The 23,195-nt window shown below is 34.8% G+C and overlaps 1 protein-coding gene across 8 annotated transcripts in view; it reads right to left on the bottom strand.

Moving 5' to 3' along the window:
• The window catches only part of ARHGAP5 (Rho GTPase activating protein 5), a 104,671-nt gene that overhangs the window by 41,744 nt on the left and 39,732 nt on the right, over nt 1-23,195 (bottom strand). For all 8 annotated transcript variants that reach the window (XR_012378955.1, XM_073895059.1, XM_025870192.2 and 5 more), the window contains exon 2: nt 14,749-18,636. Coding sequence is in view for 7 of the 8 variants with exons in the window: in XM_073895059.1 (XP_073751160.1) it covers nt 14,749-18,468 (3,720 nt within the window). In the remaining variant the exon portion in view is untranslated. The remainder of the gene's footprint in view (nt 1-14,748; nt 18,637-23,195) is intronic.

Raw genomic sequence — 23,195 nt, 5'->3', positions numbered from 1 at the left:
CATCTTACTTACATCCATACTGATTACGTCCCTGGCAGTCAGTACTGCCTCTTGTTCTCTTTGAGTTTTTCCGTCTTGTCGTTCTTACATTAAGTGGTCATTTTTCTTGTAGACTTGCAGTTATTCTTTTCTTAGGTCTCTGGTTGTGTTCAGAATGATTTGATAGCTATCTAGCTGAATTCCTGGTACCAGACGAAACTAAGGTCTCCTACTCCTGTAGGAGTGCACTATGTGCATAGCATCGTGCTAGATATTGTGCATGATCAAAAATCAGTGGAAGTAACGTTAATGTTCTCAAATATACTATGGAGGAAAAAAACTCACTACCTGTCATTGAATTAACAGCACATATAAAAATAGTACGTGATTAAGTGTCAAAATAATTGGATGCGAGGCTTAAATCCAGACTTCAAAAGTTAGAACTTAAAAAGGAAGAGAGGAGGTCAGGGATATTTCAGAATTTAGAAAGAATCTGGTCTGTATCTAAACATTTAGGTGTCTACCATATGACAGCATAAGCACTCAGAAATCACTAGAAACTGCATTTACTGCTTACTGTATATTAGGTACTTGGTAATATTACGTGTAAATCTTAACTGTCACAACAGTTCTGAGACTGCTACTATTCTGCATCTATTTTATATCTATTTCCATATACCTGTAACGTACAGGAATTAATAATGTGGGTAGAGAGGTATGTAAAGGCCATATTGCCAATGGGTTAGGGTAGGTCCCTAAGAAATTTGAACTCTATACAGGGGCTACAAAATATATTTTACAGGAACAGAGATTAGGCACTTTATTTTAGTATCCCTCAGAAAGCAACATAAAAGAATAGTATGAAGCAAGGGTAAACAGGAGACACAAAAACTTAAGTTATTGCACCACCTATGCTAGTGAAGCTGTGGAGAAACGACCCATCACACATTCCTAGTGGGAATCTAAAATGTTATACACACTCTGGAAAACAGTTTGGCAGTTTCTCATAACACTAAATATGCAAATACCAAATGACCCAGTAATGGCACTCTTGAGCATTTATTCCAGAGAAATGAAAACTTGTATTTATATAAAAATATGTACTTATGGTTCAGAGCTACTTCATTCATAATAGCCCCAAACTATAAACAACAGATGCCCTTCAACAGGTTAAATAACTGTGGTATATCCACACCATGAAATATTACTCAGCAAAAAAAGGGGACAAACTAATGATTTATGGCAATAACTTGATTGAATCTCAAGGAAATTGTGCTGGGGGAAAAAAAAGTCAATCTCAAAGTTGCATATGGTATGATCCCATTTATATCACATTCTAGAACTGGCAAAATTATGAAATGACAAAATGGAAAACAAGTTAGTGGTTGCCAGGGGTTATGAATGATAGTAAGAAAGGGGAGGGTGTGGTTATAAAGACAACAGAAGAGCTATGTTAGTCAGAACTGTTTTGCATCTTGTAGTGGTCAATACACAAACCTACCCATGTGATTAATTGCATAGAACTACACACACACACACACACACACACACACACACACACAAGTAAAACTGGGGAAATCTAAGTTAGATCTGTGAATCGTGTTAATGTCAATACCCTGGTTGTGATATTGTACTACAGTTTTGCAAGATGTTACATTTGTGGGAAACCGGGCAAAGGGCATATGGGATCTTTTGGCATTATTTGACAAGAGCACGTCAATCTACAATTATCTCATATTAAAATTACTATTTAAAAAAAATCATCACAGGGAGCCTGGGTGGCTCAGTTGGTTAAGCAACTGCCTTCGGCTCAGGTCATGATCCTGGAGTCCCGGGATCGAGTCCCGCATCGGGCTCCCTGCTCAGCAGGGAGTCTGCTCCTCCCTCTGACTCCCCCCTCTCGCTCTCTCTATCTCATTCTCTCTCTCAAAATAAATAAATAAAATCTTTAAAATAAATAAATAAATAAATAATAAAAAAATCATCACAATAATCCAAGTAAGAAGTTATGACAACTTTAACTAAAGACTGTGACAATGAAATGTATCAACGTATTTTAGAGCAGAATAAAGATCAGCCAAGTAAGATAAACAGCAATAGCATGTAGCTTTGGCCCACAGTAGTTCCTTCCTGAAAATACATTCTCATCCTATCATGATAAGGAGAGGGAAGTAAATTCTATGACCTATGAGGAAAATCCTGTCTTTCATAATGAGCAGGTACAAACATGTCTTATATGATTGACTTCTAGAATCTCACAGGAATTTCCCTAAAGACCACATTCTGTTACACAGGGTTTCTCAACTTCAGTATTATTGACATTTTGGGCTGTATAAGCCTTTGTTGTGGGAGATCACCTATGAATTGCTAAGATGTTTAGCAGAAACCCTGGCTTCTACCCAAGAGCTACCAGTAGCTACTTCCTACCCCAGTTGTGACAGCCAAAAATGTTTCCAGACATTGCCAGATGTTCCCTGGAGGGCAAAACTGACCCTGGTTGAGAACGATTGTGCTAGGCTAATAAAAACAAGGATAAAGAACTCAAGTTTGGGAGATAGCTACAGATAGATTTCTGGAAAGTCTGATAATTTTAACTTTAAAAAACGTCAATACATAACTCAAGATTGAGAAACATTACTGTAGGGAACACAAAGATGAATGATAATTTTAACTGCCCTCAAAAACCTAACAGTGTACTAAGAAAAAACTTATTAAACTACAAAGCGATAAAACTACTACAAAGCAATTACTTTAGATGAGAGGAGTAAGCATTACATCAGAGCACACACTTATATCTGTATAAGAAAGAAGCCTTTAATGGGAGCCAGGACTCCATAAAAAGTCTATAAAAGCTACAGGTACTGACTGAGACTCCACACTTTGGAAATCAGGGATGTTATGAAGGCTTTCACGCCCTTTAAGCTAACACTAGGTGAAAAGAGGAAAGAGACAGTAACTGAGGGTAAATAAATGTGGTCTGGGTTCTTGTAAATACTAACAGACAAACTGGTTCTAGCACTGATTCATCTCTAAGATGCCATCTCCCTATAAAGCATTTCAACATAAATTATCTACCTGACAGGTATTTTATTAACGTCATTATCAACTTCACCAACCAAAAAATAAACATGTAATCATCTAGAGAGGGTTCTAGCAAAACATCTAGCTATTGAAATGAATAATGGGTGGATTTACTCCCAGTCTCCCCAGATAAATATTTTTAAGTATATTCAACATGAAAATGGCTTTTCTATTACACCCAGCACTTCATTCTTAAAACCACTGATCTTCCCTTTGCTTCACAACTAATCTGTTAAGTACTTTCTGTTACTCTAATGATTGCCAATCAGAGGATCAAGAGAAAGAAAAAAATTTTCAGCGTCTCTTCCTCCTTCCTCATTATCAACAGAGATTCTTAAGACAGAGTCCACAGCTTTAGCAAGTATATGAAACCCTTAAAACTCCAGTAAAATTTTGTGCATGTGCATTTTTCCAGGGAAAATACCCGAACCTTTCTTCAAATTTTCAAAGGCTAAGTACACTTCCCCTGAAGCTCAAAACAATTACTTTGTACAAAATATTCAAGGTGTACCTTCCATTTGGACAAAGTTAGATACAATCGCAAGATCACTTTTGTCACACACTTATATTTTGTTCTAAAAATTGGAAAATAACAAAAATTACTACTTTTAAAAAGCAGTCCTTTTGGGGTTTCTCTTTTCACAGTCATAGATTAAGCCCTATTTACTTGAGGACTCTTTTACAACATCAGCTGAGATGACAAGAAAACATTATGGAGTTAGAAATCATAAAACTATACCTATTGTAGAAATAACTCTTCTAGGACTAAGTGGGACAATTTGTAGAATGCCAAATTTTGGAGTACATAAAATTGACAACCCTATAAAATTACCTGTAAGTCTTGGAATAGTAACAATTGTCCACTGATATAAAATTATAATAAGAATATTCTAAGTTACAGGATAGTGACTCCTTGATATATTAATATATTCTAACAATTATAATTAATGTGCTGCAGAAGAGTAATTTCAATATTTGTGGTATGTCAGTTTTTGCTAAACTATGCTGCTATGAAAGCTAAGAAAAAAAGTGTGAATAGAAAGCCATACCGAAGAAATTTACATTTGCTTTTAAGTTAGTGAAAACAAGCACACCATTTAAATTAAGCCCCATTAGAACAAAGGAGTAAAATAAATATACTTTAAAAACTGACCATCTAGTTACATTTCAATCTGAATTTGAGAAGTACTAAATCATGGTCAAATGGACAGCACGGAACAAGTTCAAAGAAATAATAAAATATAAACAGAAATACTCACCTTATACATCCACACCCATATAACACCATAAATTCATGTACCCAACATCAGAGATGTCACCAACTTTATGAGAAATTTTAGAAACGCTGTAACTAATCAATCAGGCATAGACCAATTTAGCCAATTAGTAAGAAAGCAAGTGAAATGGTTACTAAAGAACACCTCACCAAATGCTTTCCAAATGAGATTAAAGATATGAAAGAACCAGTTTTGCTAAATCTTGTTGAAAATATAAAATGTTTAATTTTCAACAAAATCGTATTTTACTAGATTGAATTCCTTGAGAGCAGAGCCCACAACCAATTCATTTCTGTATTCTTAGCTTCAAACAGTGCTCAGGCATAGCAGACATTCAGTAAGATGCTCGTTGAATAAAATGATAGTTTCCTTAAGTTAAAATAAATGGTAATTCCTAAAAACAAACAAACAAAACCACCCACATAAACGGTTCTTTTGTCACCACAACAAAAGCTACATACTCATACTGACTTCAACTGACAACAGTCAACATAATGTACCAGGCCATAAAGATTAATTATAAATCTTGCTTGTAACAGATATAATGGTTTTCATCCCTTAGAAAGTACCCCAATTTGGGGGAAAGGCAACTTCACCCAGAGCTCTAGGGATAAAGGTTCAGGCCTACATTCAGTATCATAAATTCTACTCCCCTGGCCAGAGTTTACTGGTTAAGAATGGATATAGGACCCAACTCAAGGTAAATAGGCTGGGAAAGATGCTGATTGAGGAGCATGGGAAAGCAACCTTCTCATTCTTCTGAACATACTGCTTTTACAAGAGTGACCCACACTCTTCCCCAAGGAAATTCTGCAAGACAATGATGGATCTAATGGATACTCTGTCAACTGACAAGAAATATAACCAAGGTACTCTCCCAGAATAGGTAAAAAACAGAAAATCTGAAACTTTCAAGCAGTTCAAGACTCTTTAATGACCTTGCTCACTAAACAAAGTCTACCTTTACCCCCTATTTGTATCTGATCTGCAAGTATTGTTCTTTCTACAGTAAGCTTTTTAACATCCAACTTTTACTTAGCCTTAATTATAAAGATTTTCTCTCAGATGTGAACACTGACAGTCCATCAAATAACTGTCAAGAGATTAAATGATATACACTAAAAATGAAAACCAAACTTACCCTGTAACTTATGCATTCTGACACAGACAAACAACAGTTCAATACAGACACATATCTCATTACTTTTATATCTGGAATGAACAATCAAGAGAAAATTTTGGTCACCACTGTTTGGTAAGAATTTTTTAAAAGGTATTTTACTTAATAAAGACTAAGATTCTAGAAGTCAGAAGTCAAATAATTCTAAACCTAAGATTTATGACATTCTAAATGATCTACCATAATATTAGGGTATCAATTCACTATTTACTAATATCAAATTAACATTTTGTGACTCAATATATACATACAGACATCTATCTCTACACAGTTTGTTTTGAAGGTAACACACCTATTTTGGTATTCTTCCCCAAACCCTGTTACAATGGCTACAGCAGTAGAATCTTCTAAGACATTATCTGAGAGTCAGGTTTAGTAAGAAGGAAGCAGTAAAACAGAGAAAAGAATATGGACTGGAAGCAACGTTTGAAAATAAAATAGGAATTGGTAGTCACGAATATAAATAAGAGAATGAAAAGATTCAGGACCTAGAAGACAGGAAAACAATTTTAAAAGAAGCTAAAAATGAAAAATCATCATAATACCAACTTACTCTAATGCACCATAAAATTCACCAGGTATTTTACTATTTCCTGTCTGAATCAAGCTAAGAGCACTGAAATAGATACTGAAGAGAAACCAAACTGGATTAAACACATTTATACCTCATTTCATCGAATGTGTGTTAAAAACCGGCAATTTTATCAATACAACTCAAATTTCTCATTCAGTTCTTCCTCTTAAAGCACTTTCAAACACCTGTAGGTTATGAAATCAATTCAGCAGGTCACAACCAGCATCCCCTCATTTCACTGTAATGGACTAGAACATCAATAACATATACAGTAGCAGCAAGTATTATTTTTTGAGATCTCATTTGTGCAGAAATATTTATGTGTATGGTTTAAAACAATTCCTATGGTTGCAATCAAGAAATGTCATACGAGGTTTGGATCTCATAACTAACACTAAACTCATTTTGAAATATAAAGGACAATCAAGTGTAAAGCCTTCTTTGAATGACAAGCCCAGTTTAAGAGAAACAGATCTCTGAGCATTCCTTCGTTGGATGCCACTAGGGCCCCAAAGTTAAGATTTTCCAGGTGTTAAGAAATCTGAGTAAAGATTCCCGGACTATAGCTCCCATCTTCGAATCAAAGAATGAAGGTAAACAGAATGACCTTTCCTCTCAGCGAAGAAAATGCATAAAGTCAGGTTCAGAATTCTTAAGAGTATTTAATTTAAAAATAAGTCCAGAAACTAATCCAGCATAATGGGACAAAGGACTGTTGTGAAATACAGCCAGAGTATACAGGGATATTTCAGGCCTGATACATACTATAGTAGTAGCATTTATTAAGTACTGCTTACATGCCAAGCATTTGAAACACAGTTCTGATTTCTACCACAATTTCAAATACTATAATCACTCATTTACAAGTGAAGAGATCAGCTCAGAATGAGTTACGTGTTACTATTACTCTTTACCTACTGTTCTCAAGGATCATCTCTACTACATGGCCATTAAACACTGGCAGTTCAAGGCTCGCAGACACTCCTCTGTACTCTTCCACCAAGTCAATTTCATCTATTGCCGTCTCTACTTCATTGTCTCCTAAATATGTATCTCCAACTCAGACCTCTCCTGTGAGGAATGGTGTATCTAACTGCCACACTGACATCTCCACTTGAACTCTAAAGCCCAAGTTTTAATTCCCACTCCCCAAATCCAAATCTGGTAAATTTCTAATGGTCTACATCATATACAACATCATCACTGTTGAAGCTGCCTAAGCTAAAACCAAGAAGGTATACTTCAAATCTCATTCACCATCCTCACTCTTCCCCCACACAATACATCATCAAATCTTAGGGATTTTAAGTACTCTCAAATCCATCTCCTCTTCTCCACTGCCACCATTCTCCCACCCACTACAACTACTCAAAGCCTTCATCATGGTTTATTTAGACTACTCTAGTATGCCAATTAGTCTTCCATCACTCAACCCATTCTCTACACTGAAACGAAGTGATTTCAAATCCATCCACTGTCTAGTTGCAAACTAAAGCTAAATAACAAAAATGTCTAACAGTGCTAAAAAGGTCCAAGTCTAGTCCCAACTCTTAAGTCTCTCCTTGAACTACTCTCTCCCATAGAACAAGTATCAACAAACTATGGCCTAGGGACCCAATCCAGCCTGCTGCCTGTTGTTGAAAACAGCCATACTCATCTGTTTACATATTGTCAATGGCTTCTTTGGTACTACAACAGCAGACATGAGCAGTTATAACAGAGGCTGTATTACCTGCAAAGCCTAAAATACTTACTACCTGGCTCATTACAGAAAGTATGCCAGCACCTTCATTAGATTAATGACCACCCAGAGTGGCCTCTTTAAAGAACATTATCACATTCCTTTTTACAACATGAACACTATTCATTCAGGACTAAATATTCTTCCATCCACCCAACTATGCCCTAGTTAAGTATAATTAACCCATCAGATCTGACTTAAAATGATACTTCCCAGGGAAGCCATTCCTTACTCTCTAGACCAGCGTATCCCAATTCAGATTAGCCACACTCCAATAGCCCCCATATGGGTACCATGTTGGAATAACAGCGCCAAGCCAGAAGACTGTATGTTTTGAGGTGCTCTATTCAATTCCATTGGTCAATGTGCCTATCTCTGTGGCAATACCAGTCTTACATGCCAAAGGTTTGCATTATCTGATAAAATAAGCAAATATACCCATCACCACCACTGCACCTCTGCCTTTCTTCAGTGTTCTATTCTAGGCTCTTTACTCTTCCACATATGGGTTAGAATCAGTTGTGAAATTACCTGAAAACCTGACACTTTGAATGAAACACTGAATCCAGAGATCAGTCTGAAGAGCAGTGACTTCTACATCACACACTATATTCATGGATAGGAAGGCACTAGAGTTCCCCATTTATTCAGATCTTTTTCCACTGTCTTTCAATACTTTTATTACCCTTCTACATAGTGGTTTGCACATGTTAAAATACCCCAGGAACTGGATAATTTACCATGCTTTTTCAAGTGATACCTTCCCTATTTTTACTAGTTGTTTATTGCTGATATATAGAGATGCAATTGACTTTTGGTTACTGTTATATATCAAGCTATTTTGCTAACTCTTCTATCTACTAATAATTTATTTGTAGATCCTTTTCAGCTTTTACATAAACTATCACATTGGCCAATTTTGTTTCCTCTATTCCAATATTCATGCTTTTAATTTTTTCCTATCTTATTGCTTTGAGTAGGATCTCCACATAATACTGAATAAAGTGGTGACAGTGTGTACATTATCTCGTTCCAGGTTGAAAAAGGAATCCATTTCCCCATTTAGGATATTTGTTGCAGATTTCACTTGTTTATTTGTAGATACCTTTTTTCAAGTTAAGGTTCTCATCTGTTCACAACATAGTTTTCTATTAATCTGTTATATTATAAAGTGCCTTTCATATATTGTTGTTGCAAGTTTTTTGCTATTACATGGCCAAAATCCCTTACCTAAATCCCTTGAGGAAAACAGGTTTTAGAATTTGGAAATTTTTAGATATTAGTCATAACGTACAGTATAAAAAATGTCAATTAGGTAACCCCATTAAATTGTGGGTCAGTACCCTGTATTTAAATACACTAATATTTTTGCAGTGAACTGTACAGATATTTACTCTATATAAGATAATGATTAAAAATAGCCTCAAATCATATTCTGCCATCAAGAACAGGTCAAATCAGATTATGCTGCAAAGTTAAAACAAAAACAACTTCCTTTCCGTAAGTTGTTGGATTTCAAAATTGCAGTCAACAGTCTGTGGATCTGTATTTTATTTAGGATTCTTCCATATACACTTCTAAGTAAAACAGGACTATAATTTTCCTTTCTTATACCATCCTTGTCTGGTTCTGAAATTAAGACTAGAGGACTTCAGAGAATGAATTAAAGAATGTATTCTCCTGCCTTCTGTTTGCTGAAACGGTTTGTAGAACTGAAATGACCTGTTCCTTGAAAAGTCTTCTGGAAAATGATCTGGGCATGGTATTTTTGTGCAAGACAGAACTACTACAACCTATTTAATAGTTACAAGATTATTCAAAGCTTTCTTGTCTAGGTAAATTACATATTTTTAGGAGTTAATTTTGTTTATACTTTCTAATGTCTTGACATTAAATTGTTGACAGTATTCTATTCTTTTTAATTTGATCTGTAATTATGTTCCTTTTTTCATTCTCAGTATTTATGTCTTCTTTTTTTCTGATCAATCTTGCAGGATATTTATCTATTTTTCTAGTCTTCGTAAAGAATCAACCTATAGCTTTACTGATTTCTCATTTGGTCTCTGTACCCCTATAACTTTAAAACTGAATATGTAGGGGTACCTGGCTCAGTTGGTAGAACATGTGACTCTTGATTTTGGGGTTCTAAGTTCGAGCTTCACACTGGGTATAGTATAGAGATTACTTTAAAATAAATTCTTAAATAAATAAAAATAAACTGGGGGTGCCTGGGTGGCTCGGTCAGTTAAGTGTCCAACTCTTGATCTCAGCTCAGGTCTTGATCTCAGGGTTGTGAGTTCAAGCCTCACACTGAGCTTGGTTTTCAGCATGGAGCCCACTTAAAAAAAATTAAAAAAAAAAAAAACAAACCCTGTGTATGTACATCAGCTTCCCACCTAGACAATGTGATACCAATCTCTTCCCTACCTTCAACCTGAAGTCCAACACAACTTTCCTTGCTCCTCTGGCCTTGCTTAACTGCTTTTGTATTTAAAATAGCTCTTCAGTTTAGTAGATTTTTATAAATGCAATGCTATTTCTCAATACCAAAATAAGGGCAGTTTCGTATCATCTCTCACCTTACTTTAGTCACAATTTTATGCCCCTGTACAAATGATTCTCCCGACCTAAAATATCTTTTCTCCTTCTTCAAAGCCAATTAAAATATCCAAAAGTGGTGATTTACACATTTCTCTTCATTAAGTTTTGTGAAATTAACTCTACAGACTCTATGGCAATCTGTCTAAAGTCTTTTAATATTCGTATGTAAACAATACTATTGCACAATAGTGTATATACTTTTTTATTTAACAAACTTACCAATGTGTCAAGCACTGCTGTAAATAAATATGAACTGATTTCTCAAAGAAGTCCTAAGAAGTATGATTATCTCCATCTTCCTAGTTGGAAGTGCAGAGAGGTTATGCACTTAACACTTAGTAACTGGCAGAGCCTGAATTCAAATCCTAGAAGTCTAGCTCTAGACCATGTGTCTTAACAATTACACTATGCTTCCTTAAATTGATCTAGTAGTACTTTCTTAACACTGCCCCAAGCACAAGGTATGATCTCTCAAACTACCATTTAAGCTCTTTAAGGAATGCATGTCTTCAACTTTTCATATCCTTCAACAGCTTTATGTACAGACTTTTAAGTGTTTAGCAGGTTTTTAATGAACGCTTACTGAACTGAAACACGAGATGACAATTACTGAAGTCCAGATGACACAATGAAAATAAGTTTTAGGCAAACTAAGCTGCACTAAAGTGCTCCAGCCTTTCTGTAATGCTTAAGAAAAACTACCATGGGTGGAGACGCCTGGGTGGCTCAGTCGTTAAGCGTCTGCCTTTGGCTCAGGTCATGATCCCAGTGTCCTGGAATCGAGCCCCGCATCGGGCTCCCCGCTCTGCGGGAAGCCTGCTTCTCTCTCTCCCACTCCCCCTGCTTGTGTTCCCTCTCTCGCTATGTCTCTCTCTGTCAAATGAATAAAATCTTTAAAAAAAAAAAAGAAAAAAGAAAAACTACCATGGGTAACTGATATAATAAAAATAAAACAAGACAAAAATCAGAGAGGGAGACAAACCATAAGAGACTCTTAACCACAGAAACAAACTGAGGGTTGCTGGAGGGGTGGGGTGGGGGGATGGGATAACTGGGTGATGGGAATTAAGGAGGGCACATGATGTAATGAGCACTGGGTGTTATATACAACTGATGAATCAATGAACTCTACCTGTGAAACTAATAATACACTATATGTTAAATTAAATGAATTTAAGTAAAATAAAATTTAATTTAAATAAAATTAAACTTAAAATAATAAAGTTAGTCTTGGAATGAGCTAAAGCATTTCACTGTACATATATATATACAAAGCCATAAAATATAACTGTGACACAAAACTGTATCTATGAAATTTCATTGTAAGTATCTATGAAATTTCACTGTAACCTATGTCTTTTTAAGACCACAGGTACAGAAACCAAACACTTAAGTGACACCCGATTTAAAAATTACAGATGTAAAAGCTTCTAAAATACAATTTCTCTAATTTTCTTAAAATTCAAATATAATACATGAATCTAAAAATTAAAGCAATGTTATACAGAAGTGCAAGGAAATTCTAAAATAGCTCTAAAAGACAACTGAAACTACTGAGTTAAGGCAACTGAAAGATTATAAATACAATTCAAAGCCGACTCACCACTTCGATAGAAGTGAGGAAAAGATGGACACCAAATGAAAAGAGGTACATTTAAACAAAAGATTGAGTGGAATCAAATATATGAACCATTTCCAAGTGTGGAGGAAGAGAATCTAGGCCCATTTTTCTCTGTGGAATAGTAATAAAAATTAAAGACAAATTGTTTTGTCAATAACTTTAAGATGAGGTGATTGTAAATACCACCATTACTTTATGTACCTCTAAAAAAAGGAAAGAATAAAATCACGTGTTAAGATATGTCATCAATTACTAGACATATCCAGATTTAGGAGCTATAAAAAAAAAAAAGCAAAAAACACCTGCTGAATTTTAGAATCAATAAAATACTTATCTTCCTGAGCTTATGACAGGGTTATATCCCAATAAACCCATTGTAAATTGAAAATATTAAATAAAAAAAGCACTTAATACACCTAACATTCTGATCACACTTTAGCCTAGCCTACCTTAAATGCGCTCAAAACACATTAGCCTACACGTGCACAAAATCATCTAACACGAGCCTATGCTATTAATCAAGTATTGAGTATCTTATAATTTACTGAATACTGTACTGAAAGTGAAAAACAAAATGGTTGTTTACCCTTGTGATCATCTGGCTGACTGGGGCTACAGCTTACCACCACTGCCCTGCATCACAAGAGAGTATTATACTACATCTCCCTAGCCCAGGAAAAGATAAAAATTCAAAATTCTAAGTATGGTTTCTACTGAATGTGTTATTGCTTTTGCACCATCATAAAGTTGAAAAATCCTAAGTCAGGAACCATGTGCATAGTTAAGTGACTGCATAAGACAAATCAGGTATGAGAAAATTTAGTTCAATTCAAGGAACATTATTAATAAACAAACCGGAATCAGAGGCTGTGCTAAAATTTCAGAATAGAAATACAAATTTGGCTTATTCCTTTCCTGCACAGTGCTCTTAGTTAAGAAATTAACACTAAAAGAAGGAAAGCAATAAATACCAAGTCATCGGAATACTCATGTCTTCAATCCAGTGATTCTATTGCTATACATTTATCCTAAAGAAATGACTGAAAGGGAACAAACTTTTACACAAATTGGTCACTGCGATAAAAAAATGATAGCAAAATTTAAAACCTGGAAGCCTAACCACCCAGTTTTAATACAACTTGCTACATGGAAAATGTAATGACTAAAAAGTATAATCAAAATACTATGGAGCAATATGGAAAAAGACAACTAAGTGAAAAAATAAAAAATATGCACACACTATTGTCCGAACTAAATAAAAATTAGGAAAAAATGGGAAAAGATACAAAGAAAACTAATGAGAAGGATGTTCAACATGTTCAAAATCTGATTTTGATCACAGATTGTATATTAAATAATAATATCGTATCATCATTAAATTTCCTGATTTTGGTACCTGTACTGTTGCTATTTCAGATAATGTTCTTATTCTTAGGAGATAAAGTATTTAACAGTAAAAAGAATCCAACATCTCCAACTTAATCTCACAGGCCCCAAAATGAATAAACCCCAATAAATACCCACACCAAATAGATCAAGAAGGGCAAAATGTAAAGAGCTGGTAAATCTCAGTAAAGGGTATAGAAAAGCTCCTTTTACTCTTCCTCCAACTATTCTCTAAGTTGAAATTTTAACAGAAAGTTACCAAAACAATTAAGCAGACTTATAATCAAAAATGGAAAAGTAAAACATACACAAAAGCAATTTAAAATGGAATGACTGTCAATGCTTTATCTTTGTTAATAAGCATTAAGTAGTATTAACACAAGCAAACTGAGAAAAAATGCTGAAAATTTTTTGGCAGTGATAAAACGTGTAGGGAGGACTAGTGATAATACGTTGAGTATGAAAGATGCCAAAGATATTTAGCTAGCAGCATGTGTTGAGAGTACCTGTAGTAAATATGTATTAAGACTACAGACATAACTGACAAAGAAACTATCAATATGGAGAATAAAAGTCTGCTGAAAGCCATCTTAAAACCATAAAAATCTGGAACAAAGTTTGCGCACACTCAAGTCAGAGTACTAGAAGTGAAGGTGCTAAAGTACCACTGTGATAAAGATCTAATGAAAATTATTAAACACAACTTGGCATACATATTTAAGTTTTTAGTGCTTAATACCATCAGGTCAATTACTATCTACTGAAAACAGATATTGCTATTTAGTCAGAATGCTACAACTCAAACTTCAGAAACTTTTCTACATGTCTTTAGGCAAAACACCACCATCCACAAAAGAGATTCCTAGAACTATTAGTAAATTTCCAATATTACAAATTATTAGTTTGACTATATTGTTAATATCCTTGAATGAGACAGGTATATCAAATTAATTTTGCAAAACTGACAGGTCAAAGAAGGCAAAAAGATAAACGGATGCTTACAAACAAAAAAGAGCAAAATCACTCTATATCTGGGTTTCTATTAGGAAAATAAGCATTCACCTAGAATGATTATACTGAAGAATATGAATTCAAACTTCTACACTAAATAAGGCACAAGCAAAAAGGCAATTTAAAAAGTGATGAAAATAATTCACCCTCACAAAATATTCAGAAAATTAAAGAGTTGCTAATTACATTTAATGAATGACAAAGGTATCCTAAGTTCTCAATGATGTCAAATTCATTATCTTAAAAAAATACGTATTTTAAAAGGCAAAAACAAACATCTTTATAAACATCACTTACCTTTTTATCTTCTTTTACTTTATGGGTTTTCTTCTTCATTTTCTTATCATCTAACTCCTGGTCTGAAGTGATTGCAGGATTATCAATACCACCTTTCCAAGTTTCAACAGGAGAAAGAAGTGGATCTTCCTCACTTCCACGATGTCTTCCTTTTCTTTTTGTTTTAGACGTGGTAAAAGCCTCATCATCACTTGCATCTGAATGTGTTCTTCTATAGTATGACTTGGCTTTACTAAACAGGGTTTTAGATTTATATTTGTATTTTGAAGGCCTCCTTTCCCCATGACTTTTTGACATTCTATCAGAAAATCCATTTTCTTCATCTCCTTGGGTGTTATTTACAAATGAGTTTCGAATTTTAATAATGCGAGTCTGACTATCATCTGGGACAACATATACCTCTTCAGAATAGCCCTTCTGTTTGAAAATTGTGTCAATGGGTTCCGCATAGTTATCTGAAGGATCCATATCTTCAGGATGTGCCAAAGGCACCCGGGAAGTCTGTTTTCTTGGATTTTTACCAATACCAGCTTCAATTGTTTTTACAAGGTTTGGATCCAGTTTTTTCACATTTGTCTTAGGTACAACTGGTTTAGGTTTAATAGGTGGAGGCACTTTATGGTTGCGTTCATGGTCATGACAGTTTGGGGTGCTATGAATAGGATATTCATTTCCTTCTAAATCTAATCTATATCTAGAACGGTCACTAGGTGTTGGAAGCAACTGTACATCATCTCCAATCGGGCTATAAGGAGGCGGTGCTTCTGTATCATCATCTGAATCAGGGTAGTTGTTATATGGAAAACAGTCTCTGGGAGATGGTAGAAAAACATCTTCACTTTGATGGGTTGATTCCCTTGTATTATCAGATAAATAGGAATTTTCTATCATATTTTTTTTCTCTAGAACATCACTGAAAAACAGTGTAAAGACCTCAGTTTGCCGATGATACTGAGATAAAGAATACAGGGCTGTAAATTTAGCAGTGATCTCAGTTGCAATGTGTTCTCCTTCAGTCATTAATTCCTTGATAGCCTCATTTTCAAAAAAATCTGCTTGGCTGTCAGTAACTGCCACCAGCTGTACAGGAATGGTGTCCTGAACTTCTGATAGAAATGCTCGAAGCATTCCCATTGATGCTTTCCGTTTGGCAGAATAAACTAATATATACCCATGAACCAGCTCATCTTTCCTTACTCCAATTGAAGAATGGTATGATAATATTGTGATCTGTATTCGCCTCCTTTTTTCACCAATGATTTTATCAAGCATTAGGGAATTATTCTGTCCAGCTTGAGCAGCACTACAAGAATGAGAATCAAGGAAGGGTGAAAGAATAAGATCCACACTAAAGGGATCACCACACATGGCACACATGACAATTCTCAGGTCAGCTTCTGATACATCCTTACTGATGGGAACTGGACTCACCACATCTAAATTATGCTTAACTGATTCTAATACTCCTCTGAGAGCTTGCTTTATTTGGGTTTCATTAAATTTACGAGGATATGTACCAGGAGGTACATCTACAAAAGGGCATTGTAACTTGTTTGCCAACTGTTGCCCTTGGTGCCTGAGAATTGGTAGATTCTTACTCATAGAATCTCTCTGATTAGCCAGAATTAAAGTAAATGGAAGATTAGCCATGTACTTATCTTTTCTGATCTGAGAAGCTTCAGTTCTTATTTTTCCAATAAATTCCCCAATAAAATTCAATGACTCAATGGAATTAAATACACAGAAGCACCCATGTGGTTTAAAGGCGGCAGTCCACAATTGACTTAAGAAGTAAGGCGACTTGGCATCAACTGGCCGAAGATCAAGTTCATAAATTTTTCCATCTAAGGCATACTCATCATCAGTGGATTGTGTTCTTATCTCATTTGCTAGTTCTTGAGCAAGGCCATCCTTCCCTAAAATGAAAAGGTTAACTTTATCTATACTGGTACTATCATGATACAACCGTAAGCGGCCATGATCCAACTGCAAAAGACTACTAGCAAGTAACTGCTCCACTTTAATGTCTGTACAATTTTGGCCACTAAGACAGGTTTCTTTAGTGGGATGATAAACAAACCCTATGTGCTTAAGTAGAAGAGATTCCCTATCAGGTGCAAGTTTCTGTAAAGCTTTATATCTAGGTTCTTCACTCAAAACTGTATGAATTTCACTCATTTTATCTGAACTAGGTGTTGCATTAAGATCTAAATCATAAAAAAGTTCAGAGTGCTCAAAAAGCATTTCCTGAAACTCTTCTTTGGCTTTTTCAACAATTTCTCGCTGATGCCTACCATACACCTCTTTGCTATCAGCCTCAGTGATATATTTGAAGGCTTCATCCTCCATAACAAAGCACATAACTTCTTCCCATGGCTGCCCAGGTGAAATGAACTGAATTTTTTCCAAAGTCTTTTTGAATTTTTCCTTCATTTCTACCCTTCTCTTCTCTGATATTAGATGTTGTACATGGTTCTGATAAACTTTTTCAGCTTCTAAAGTGCTCAGGAGGTCAAATGGGATTCGTCTATCATTAATTTTATCTATATGGTCAGTTTCATCCCAAGGTGTTTTTTCTAGCACCACAAAACATAACTGAAAATCTGCTCTCTTTTCCATTAACTTCAAAGCTTCTGACCAATTCAAATGTTCAATCTCTTCTAGGTTTGGCAAAAGAGTGTTAAAAGCTCTTGGTAAAGTATTTATATATTCTTCTCTCCTTTTTCTTATATGTTCCTGTTTAAGTTGTTCTATATGTTTTGAAAATGTATTTCTGGCCTTTCTTGTTCCCTCTAAGTTGATGTATTCTTCATAATCAGGATGATTTTTTAATTTATTACTAACAGTTTTCCAAGTTGCATGATAATCTCTCACAGTCTGCACAAGTTTTTCAAACTTATCTGTTGCTGTGACAACAAGTTGTCGCTGTGTTTTATAAGCATCCAGATAGGGAATAATTTTAGGCTTGCCACGAGTTTTATCCAACATTTGTACCAGTGCAGTGAAACATGTCTCAATGTTGACATTAAATCGTGCTGATGTTTCCACTACGAGAAGGTTCTTTTTGTTTGAAGCAAATGCCTGAACTTCTCTAAGATAATGATCCACGCATTCATCACATTTAGTTGCTGCTATTATTACAGGTTTTTTTGATTTTGATAGTTGGACAAAAAGATTATTCACAAATTTAAGTTGATCATCAAACTTCCTATTGCATCCCTGACTCACATCAATGCACAGTAAAAATCCGTCTACATTGAGCTTCCCTTCAGGCATTTGCTTCTGTTCAAAGTCTTGCTCCAAGCCCAGCTGATCAGTGCAAATGTACATTAGTTTTTCTGCTGACTGCAATTTAGAGGCAGCTGCACGTTTTATATATGGTTGCAAATTCGTACTCCGATGAGGCAAGAAAGTCTGGTCATCAATGAACTCTGTTTGTTCAATGACATGAATTTTGCATTCTACTCCATCTTCGCCATTTTGTGTTATGTCACCCCAGTACAAAAAGTGATCATTGTTTACTACTCGTCCTCCAAAGTCAATGGTGCTAAGCACAGAAGTATGCTCTGGGTAATATTCATCTGCTTTTGAGCGTACAAATCTATTGCACAAACAAGACTTTCCAACTCCACAGTTACCTTTGTCTTTTTCAGTCCCAGAGAGTCCAACTACACTGATAGTATAGGATGGGGGGCGAGGCTCTTTGTTTTTTGCCATCATAACTCTCTTCTCATGTCTCTACATTCATAAAGAAAGCCAGATATACTTCTCATTCTGAAAATAAAATCATCTCAAAATACAGATCCCAAAGTTCAGAACTATATTTGGTTCTTTGTATTTCCCTCATTTCTGTGCAGAAAGGTCTTCAAGATCATATGGATCATCTTCCTAGAAAGAGGAGAAAAAGGACAAAACTTAATCATGAATTACATTTTACATTATATATACACTAAAGATATTCATAACAAAGAACTATGGACATTAACAACAAATATTACATGTATTTTAGGAAACCACCATAAAGACTGTTCATGATTTACTGTTATAAACACAAGATGACTTCAAAATTTAAACAAATCTAACAATTAAAATAACTACACACATAATTTAAGGTAATGTCTCAAAAAATTTAAAATAAGCCCCAACTAACCAAATGTACATTTTGTCTCTACTCCTTCCCTGAAGAAAGTCTGAAGAAAAAACTAGTCTTTCCCCCTCCCTCAATTTTCCTGCCTTCTGTGACTAGACTATGTTGGTGATAATCAAATGTACTAGTTGCCATAACAACTCCCTCACAACTTTCAAAAACAACCTTTCTATTACACTGTTCCTCAAAGCTTGTTCCCTAAAATGGAATCTCATATAAATTTAGGAAGATTTTACAATTAAATAAAATTTTTCATAAAGTTTCAACACGCTCCTGTGAAATCTATCACATTTTATGCCCCAAAACAAATTTAAAATATTCATATACTTTAACAGGAAAACAGAAATGGACAGTTAATACAAATACTAAGACTATTTAACTAGACCAATGTTTCTCAAACTATCAAGGTGGAGGATCAATTTTTATTTCATATCTGCAAGTCCAAATTTGCAAGACCCAATAAATGAAATTTTTAAAAAAAAATCTAAACCCCAATTAGATTCAAGAGACATAAAATTACTGTCCAATTATTTCTAAATGTCCTTGATTTCTATATTCATTTCCTCTCAAAGAATAATTACAAAAAGCTCATGGACCACATTTTGAGTAGCACCAAGCTAAAGAATTTTGAGATTGTATATTTGAGACAATCTTTTAGAATTATTTGATATACCAGCAACATGAAATAACCTTGAAGAGTTGCATGTAATTTAATTTAGGTTATTTACGTGGAAGCAATGAATCAGTCTTTTATAGAAGTTTTTATTTGTAGATTCTTCACACTCTTTTGAGGTTGAATTAAAAGTAATTCATCATTTATACCACGTCGAAGTTTCACAAGACAGGGAAAATATCCAGTCGTGTACATCAACATATGTGAAAATTATCTTCAAGCCAGACAAAATAAAGAACACAGAAAAAAAAATAAAGATGTAAGAAAGGAAGCATCATTTGCCCCCAAATACCTGGCTTCTACACTGACCTCAATTGCAAGTAAACACCTATTCAAATTATACTATACGTTTACTATACTAACAACTAATGATTAAAAAAACTATTATTATAATTTAAAATTATGACTATTATTTCTGGTAAAATATTAAAAACTAAAATTTCAGATTTACTTTTGTATTTCTGAAGTGTATTCTATTAGCCTCAACTACAAATATTAGTAATACCTGCCATATGATATTCAAACAAAGCATTTATTAGATTCACTTTCACAACAAAATAATCCTATGTTGAAGGAGCAACACAAGTAGAAAAATATGAATAAAAAGAACTGATCTCAAATCTATTATTTATGAGTTTTTGACAACAGTAAAATTTAAACCACTTGTGTCATGGTTTCCCCATCTATAAAATGGGGCTGCTTATCTATACAAATTTAAGAACTGAATCACCTTTTTAAATGTTAGGTGCCTAGCAAACAAAAAGAGTTTAACAAGTATTAAGAGTTCTGTATTAGTTTGATTCTTGGAACCAGTGAAGCTGTCAAAAGATTTTTTTTTAAGATTTTATTCATTTGAGATAGAGACAGAGGAAGCACAAACAGGGGGAGAGGCAGAAGGAGAGGGAGAAGCAGGCTCCCGGCTGAACTGAGAGCTGGATGCGGGGCTCGATCCCAGGACCTGGAGATCATGACAGGAGCTGAAGGCAGACACTTAACCATCTGAGCCACCCAGGCGCCCCGCTGTCACGACTTTTTTTTTGTAAAAAATGACGTGATCAGACTTGTGATTTAAAAATATTTATCTGGCAGCAATATACACAATAATTAGAAGTAAAAGAAATTAGGGCAGTCCCATCCAATCCTATTAACTCTTTTTCATTAGTAGAACTTCTAAAAAATCTTAATCTGGTTAAATTGGGTAATTGCACCTAGCACCATGTTTAACTTTCTTTACCTAAACTGCATGGAGAAATATTTGTATTTACTGATAAGAAAACAAAGTGAACGAACTGGATAACAAAATCATACACAGTGATAAAAAGGCAAAACGAAATTAGTTCATGAAAACAGCACAATGATTCTACAACAATTAAGAAAAAAACTGAAAACACAGTAAAATACAAGGTCTACCCTTCTTTACTAGAAAAGCAGAAAACTGCAGACAATAAGCTTTAAGATGTACATCAAAAGAAAACATACCTAGTGATTACTCTGGGGAATTTTCATGTTAAACAGTATAAACACTAGCACTACATATGGCTCTTTATTAAACACAAATCTATTCTGAAAACTAAAAGCAATTCAAAGACATATAAGACTGTCCCCTGCCTTCCAGTTTAAGAGACACGAAGTTAATAGAAAGCTTAACAGTACAAAGTCCTATGAACCTGAGTGTTACAGAAAATTCTCAACTACAGACCTAATCCCTTGCCTTAACAGTCACTTCTTTATTCATTTCTCATATATGCTTATTCCAAACACATTAAAAGAAACATTCCTGCTCTCCTACAGCATATACCTCAGAATATTTTAAGTTATAGGGTATAAGCAGAAATGAAAACACTCTTATTATAAAATGTATTTTAAAAGTTAGAGAAAGAAAAGGGCCTTAAAATTAAATGAAGATGAGTGGAGGCATGAAGTTATTACCCTTTCTGGAAGGCTTTTTATCTAATGAGAAATAAAACTATTATATTGAGGATAAATTTTAATACTGAGGTTTCAACATACATCCTAATAAATTTGATAGTGGCAGGTTCTGAATCATGAATATTAAACTTTAAATTAAAAATGAGGTAACTCTGTGTGACATTTATGGTTTTCACACCAAATTCACAATAAACTACCAATTAGACACTGAGGAACATCCATGTTCTTCTTTCAGGAAGGCTACCTGCTGGTTATTTTGAAATCAGCTCCAGAGCTTATGTCATGAGTCACTACAAAGTGATTTTCAAAAGGTGGTGGAAAATTCTTTCACCTACAGGTGGTAAAAAAGAACACTGGACAAATAGTTGCTCTCTCCCTCCAACTTGATCATCAAAGCACTACATGCTTTATCTGATTTGCAAGTTTACTTAACTCCAAAGATCTTTTAAAAATTTTTTCCGAAAGCTTTAATATTAAAAAAAAAAAAGTTTTCAGAGTTTAAAAAAATTTGAGAAACCAACAGACTAGGAAAAAAACTGTCATCACCTGTCCTCAAAAACATTTTGCTCTTTGTTTGGGTGAGTCTGGTATCACCACCTCATGGGAGAAAGAGAGCTTTCATGAGTTTGGCTGTAACAGGGCATTTAATTTCAGTCACCTGGACAGTTTATACATACATGAATTATCCACTGGCCCTCAACATCCAGGTCAAAATTACTGTCCATTAACTAACCAAGCTAGTTTTTCTTCTGCACTGATAAAAAAAAAAAGAATCCCCTCTTTTTTGTGTGTGCTCCTAGTAGTAAACTAATGGCCAATATCTATATGCAGGCTATTCGATTTATTTGAAAATTCCTTTCAAATTTGTTTAATGATAATATTTGATTATGTTGATCCATACAACTTTCCGATTTTTGATGTGACTTTACTTTTATGTAACTTGTTTTCATTTTCTCCTATTTTTACCCTTGAAGAAACCATGACAAAAGTAGCAATGATCTATTCAAAGCTATCCAGTTAAAAGGAGTCTCTGGATAACCAATCTTTATTTTCTTAAGCAGTAGTACTGCTTTTCAACAGTTTGCAATGTGGTTTTTTTTTCTTTTTAAGATTTTATTTATTTGGTAGAGAGAGAGGAGTGGGGGAGACAGGGCTAGAGGGAGAAGCCAACTCCCACCGAGCAGGGAGCCTGATATGGGGCTCAATCCCAGGACCCCAGGGATCACGACCTGAGCCAAAGGCTGACTCTCAACCAACTGAACCACCCAGGTGCCCCAACAATGCAGTTTCTCATTCTACCTTTAAGTTTATCTTACAACCACTTCAAGGAAATGTTTAGATTAAGTACCTTCCCAGAAATTAACAACAATGTATAATTTGAGTAGAACTACAGTTGATGACAGTTGGTGGGAGAGGGCAACTATCTGCCCAATATTCTGTTCCGTGGTCCCTAAAATTGTCTTAAAAATAAAGACATCTATACGACTGAGTTTTCTAGGATATGTGACTAAGCCATTCAAACACAACATGCTCCTTTTAATGGAGTTTTAGTAACATGAAGTGACTTTCTGCAAGAAAACTTTTCAAGTTCTACAGGGAATCTAGGAAGAATCAATTCTTAGTAATTCTGGACTTAAAACCAAAATTTGTACCTTCTCACAAAGCTTACGTTCATAAATAAAAGGTATAATTTTAAGA

The sequence above is a fragment of the Callorhinus ursinus genome, unplaced genomic scaffold, assembly GCF_003265705.2.
Source record: "Callorhinus ursinus isolate GAN/ISIS: 27379988/994484 unplaced genomic scaffold, GSC_fseal_2.0 scaffold8, whole genome shotgun sequence".
In the NCBI taxonomy this organism is placed as follows: domain Eukaryota; kingdom Metazoa; phylum Chordata; class Mammalia; order Carnivora; family Otariidae; genus Callorhinus; species Callorhinus ursinus.
The sequence above is the reverse complement of the archived record's forward strand: the minus strand, read 5'-3'. Positions and strand labels throughout refer to the sequence as shown.